Source organism: Atta colombica, unplaced genomic scaffold, assembly GCF_001594045.1.
Source record: "Atta colombica isolate Treedump-2 unplaced genomic scaffold, Acol1.0 scaffold150, whole genome shotgun sequence".
Lineage (NCBI taxonomy): Eukaryota > Metazoa > Arthropoda > Insecta > Hymenoptera > Formicidae > Atta > Atta colombica.
Genome location: NW_017259240.1, coordinates 370,738 through 376,380, shown reverse-complemented (window position 1 = coordinate 376,380; position 5,643 = coordinate 370,738). Strand labels below are relative to the sequence as shown.

General features: G+C 34.8%; 1 protein-coding gene across 1 annotated transcript in view; it reads left to right on the top strand.

Annotated features, from left to right (window-relative positions):
- Positions 1-4,768, top strand: part of LOC108685304 — a 113,996-nt gene extending 109,228 nt beyond the window's left edge. The window contains exons 5-7 of the mRNA XM_018190028.1: positions 2,780-3,021; positions 3,219-3,351; positions 3,625-4,768. Of these exons, the coding sequence (XP_018045517.1) occupies positions 2,780-3,021; positions 3,219-3,351; positions 3,625-4,394 (1,145 nt within the window). The 3' untranslated portion in view covers positions 4,395-4,768. The remainder of the gene's footprint in view (positions 1-2,779; positions 3,022-3,218; positions 3,352-3,624) is intronic.
- Positions 4,769-5,643: the final 875 nt, after the last annotated feature.

The window sequence follows — 5,643 nt, the reverse complement described above, 5'->3', positions numbered from 1 at the left end:
ATATATATATATAATAAAATCTCTCTCTCTCTCTCTCTCTCTCTCTCTCTCTCTCTCTCTCTCTCTTTCTTCTCTCCCCGATTCTTTCGATCACTAGGGATTATCAGGGTTTCCATTTTATTTGTATAACTTACTGGAATTACAATTGCGACGTGCTGATCTAGAATTTCTTCGTTGGTGTAGTCACGCCTTGCTTTGTCCGCTGGCAGCTAGGCAAATCTTTGCTCAATTAATTAGCAGTAATTGCAATTTAGTCGACGAACGTGGAAACAAGGACAGAGTTGGAAGTTTCCGCCAGTGTATACGTGGCATTCGCTCGTAGTCAGATATTATTCGACTGTAAGAACGTACACAGGTACATCGAGAATTACGAGCTGTGCAGCAATAAAATTAATCCTTTATTCGAGCGCAAAGATAAACTTATACAATCCATCATTGCACGAGCGCATCTTTCGCGATTAAATCTAGGAAATTTACGCGGAAATTACAAACTTTTATTTACGTGACTTGCAATGAGACATTGTCATATTAAATTCAGTTCTTAGCAGTGGATCGCATTTAAAACAATGCGTTCATCTCGACAAGTAAATGAATTAAAGAATATATTTTAGAATAATATGAAGATTAGAATAATGTAACGTAAAATAGAATAACTTCGTAATTTGTAACGTCCATTTATATTATGCTGCATTTATTATATGATGTATAAATTTTGTTATATGCTATAGAAATTCCGTAACCTTAACCATAAACTTAAAATATCTCGATTAATGAAAAATATAAAGAAGCTATTAATTTTCTCGTCATAAATAAATTGATTTCTGAGCGAAATTATTATTTTATTATCGATAAGTCCCTTGTTGAGAAGGATGCAGTATTCGAGAAGATAGCATTGCAGAGACGAATGAAAAGACTGAAGGAACAATTTCTTTCCCTTCATATGCTGTCTCTCGTGGACCGCCAATCCCGTTTTTATTATGACTCAATCGTCCGTATCTTCCGTAAACCATGGCGCTTTGCAATATGAGCGACGTCGTTTTCTCGACAAATGCGGGAGATTCCCATGACGACGGCAACCGGAATGAAATCTTTATAGCTTATTGAACCGAGCTATATCCAGCTTCGATCTAACCACATTCTAAAAAAGAAATTACTTATAATATTGTCGAGTTAATCGACAGTCATCTCTATCTTAAAATTTTTCTCACGAACATATATGCCGATATTCTTAAAAGATATTCTTTAAAGTTGTCTTAAGTAAAATCTTAAAGTAAACACAAGTTAATATAAATAATATTAAGAATCTTTATTTAATATAATAACATAAACATCAATATTTATATTTTTTTAATATTCAGTAATGTAACCGTTACTAAAAATAGGTATATACGTTATATTTATATTATTAAATATAAAACTATAACGTTGATGTTACATTACTGTTAGTTGAGGTTTATTAATAGTAAGATGATTTCATAAAATATAGAGCTGTATTAGCCTTAAACCATTACTTTAAAATGATCTTAAAATAAGAATAAACTATGAATATATGTTTTGAAGTTATGACAGACTCTTGATAGCAAACATACATATATATTTGCTAATTAAAGCGAATGATTTCTATCATTATCAAGAATATATCTAGCAATTGTCAAATGTTGTAATGTTAGGTTCCTTGATCGTCTAATGTGTCACTAACAGTCTAATGTGTCATCAGTGACTAACACAGACATACTCAATAACAATTAGAGTATCTCCGTAATAATGATCAATATTGAGCATTAATGGATTCTCCTCACTTTTCCGAGCAGTGCTGTAATTGATGCGCCAGTCAATTAATATAGCATAATGACAATATACACTGATTCTGACCAGATCCTATAATTCTAGATCACGACTTAGCGCTAATTTAACTTTGATCCAATTGCGCTCTTTCCATTCATAAAATGTATGAAAAGTTTGCATAAAAGGATACCGATATAGGCGATGATTCTTTAAACTAAACGATCAATTCAATCCCAACGATATTATAATATAATAGGCTAAGCTATTCCGTGTTATTGTGTTATTGTGTTCTTAACTACGGATATATTCGAGACGCGCATGGAGGACTATTGTCGTGATATAGCGCGTACGGGCGACGCTCTGAATCCTTGAATATGTCCTGCGGTCACGTCTTACTATTATAATAGTTTGGCAATTTTATCCTGTTCCCGGTAGTTACACTTTGAGCTCCTCGCTGTGTGTAGAGTAGAATTATTCGTGAACTGAAAACTTTACGTAAATAATATAAAATGTATTTAGTAATCTATAATAGCCAATAAATGTATATTAAAGAAAATTCTATATTTCTTAAATTTCCAATAATTTAACAAATACTTTGTTACTTTTATGCGCAAATAATAAATAAGCTATGAATTAGATTTGTAATAAAAAATATGTAATCCATATTTTTGGCCTTTTTAACGTTGAGAATATCATAATTTATTATTTTATCGAGATTTTAATTAGTAGATATCTTTATATCACTAATAATTAAAATTTTTGAAAAATCACAGAAAAGAATATCTTCAAATTTAACTTAAGAAAAAAAACAGTAAATAAATTATTATCAATTATTATTGTAAAGAAAAAAAAATTAAACTTTAGCGCTATGTATATCATGTCCAAAAACTGAATAGTGATTGTTAAGAAAAAGAAATATTCAACTTTGTAATAACACATTATTTTCAAAGTCATTACGACTATGTCTATGGAATTCATACTTATATTATTCCAGGACTTTCCTTAGGCGGCGGGTTGATAGTTCTGGCATCAGCATTGTCGGACGCATCACTGGAGTTACCGGGGAAATACAGTTTGCCGTCAACTGCCGGCATGCAAATGGACGATAACGGTCTACCTCAGTACCATTACGGCTGGTGCCTACAACTCTCGGGATTAGCGTTGATGCTCGCGGAAGTGGCAGCCGTTTTAACAATGTCCGGTTACATGGCACGGTTCTCCACGGTCGAAGAGATGGTGAAGTTGTCGATTAAAACTCTCGCCGCAGATTGGCTCGTTGGTTTTAGCTAGGGATTCACTTGGACCCATTAGATCCCAGTAAAACATCTGTCCATGGTCGCACAAGTGGATTTCTAGTTTTATCAACATGTGTTTTTTCGCAATCATGTTTCGTTTAATTGAAAAAATATTTATGCTCTTTATTTTTCTTTTAGGTGAGAGTTATGGTCCCAGGTGCTGAAAGAAAGCTGAGAGAACAGAGAGGATTTAGCTCAGAATATCTTGTGAGGGCACATCAGAAATCACCGGGACCGCCGCAGGCCCGACCTTTCGGTCAGCCAACCAAAAGTAGGTGAACTTATTGCTAAAGAGGGTGTCCCGCGTATATACAATATGATGCGACACATCGCATATTTACGTAATTGGAAAGATTGAAAAATTCATTATCCAATACAGTACAAATTGTATGATCGGATAGAATTCTAGGATCCAGAGATCCGAGAAAATTCCAATGATTTATAAACAATTTTTTAAAATCTTCTAAATGCTGCGGAACACCCTGTAAAATAAACGATAATTTCTCATTCTTCGGAAGAAAGTAAATCCATTTCTGTGTCCTAGCACCTCAAAAAATAGCCGAAGAAGGAACTTCATTGCTCTGCAAATCGGCGCCTGATATTTGCGCGTCGAATCCACAGGCCATCAGTTATGTCGATAAGGCAGATCTATCGCACGTCCTGCCAGTCTACCCAGACGGCAAGAACATCGACCCACGATACAACAATTTCGATAAGTCAGAAGGCAACATCATAGATTCTCGATTGAGCGGCTTCACCGATAAAGAAGGCTTCATTGATTCCCGAATTCTGTCCGATTCTAGACAAAACATGATCGCTTTTACGGATAACAAGGAATCTGACCAGGAACAGCGGTACACCGAATTCTCCACGAGAAACACTGATCAAAATATCGTAGATTCCAGATTGAGCGGCTTTGTCGATAAAGAGGGTCTTCTCGATTCTAGATTGAGTGGCTATGTCGATAAGAATGAATCCTTACTGGATACCCCGTTCGGTTTCGATACTAGATTCAATAGTCTGGCTGGACAGACTGTCCCAATCACGCTAAAGAATCAGAATGCCTCGGTATCGGCTATTCAATCACAGTATATATATCAAAACTTTGGAACAATACATTCGGGCATTCTTAAAGTATCAGAACCTGGTACTAGCTCTAGTTCCAATTCCAGTCAACGTAGCATGACCTTACAAAATCCAAAACGGAAGTCGCAAATTGCTCAGAACACCTTTAGCACAATGGAATGTGAAAAGAGAAAGCGAGCGTCCGGGCTAACTGGCAAGGCGAGCTTTTACACTGGAAGTGCTGTATGACCACCACCTCCACCTCCGACACCAAGGTAACTCCCAGAAGAGGACACCCCATTGTAGCCGGAACTCAATGCGACTTTCGAGTTGGGTCGGAGGATATTCATCACTGATCGCGCTTAAAGGGAGAGAAAAGAATGAATTTTTTACCAACTAAAGATAACTCTGCCGTATTCATTAAAATGCATTTGTCGATAAATGGTACGTAAAAAAAACGCGTCAACTATCAGCATTGCAGGTTCCTACGATGGATTTAAACAAGCTGCCAAAAGGATGCCAATATTATAATTATGCGCGCAGTAGTAATACGTTAATTTAAGAGGATGCTGGGGTGATTAAATTATCGACACATTACAGATCAATAAAAATTTTCGAATTTACTGAACGGAATCAAAAATCCTTTTAATTCAAAAACAGGATTAAAGTAGATACAAAATTGGTAGGTGGTGAAATGGACTTTATATTAAAGTCGAAAAAAGTTAAAAATTCACTTATTTTTCAATTCGTAGAATGTCACTTGTTCTCTTAATACAAAAGTCATACAGCTCATATGGACGAAACAGTGCATCACTCGTCGGATTACTCGAACGAATACACTGAATTTATGAAATTAAGATTAAAAGCTTAAAAAAAAAGATTTTTTTTTTATCTGCAAATTAAGTATGGGAACAAGTTCGTGGCGTTTTTTTAATACCATCTAACGGGAAAAACGCCACGAACTTTTTCCCACACCTAATACGTGTATACGTACATTTTATTACTAAACAAAGCAATAACTGTCTAGCAGTGCTCGATTTTGCAAGAGATGATGTTGCAATATGATTAGATAAGGACAAATGTATGCGTTTGAGACAGTACGATAACGTAAGAAATAAAAATATCACTATTATCGACATTTTTAATTTGGAATTTAAAAAAGTATTATTGACATTGATCGAGTTTGGCTGTCACTTCAGCATCGCCTTAAAACAGTATCGAAATAGTTAGATTCATCAAAAGTACAATTCGTACAAAAGAAATGATGCGAACGTAATCTGTCAATAAAGTTGCGAGCAAATTTACTTCGTTAAATAAATTAAACCAGAAATAAAAATGATGAACGATTACTCTTTCATCATTTTATATAATGAAAAGTAAGATAATGTCCGTCATTCGCTGTTAAAACTTTAACTTAACATCATAATCGCGTTTTAGCTGCATAATCAGTCGAACAAAGTTATAAAATGAAATTAATATTAATATAGTCAATATGTTG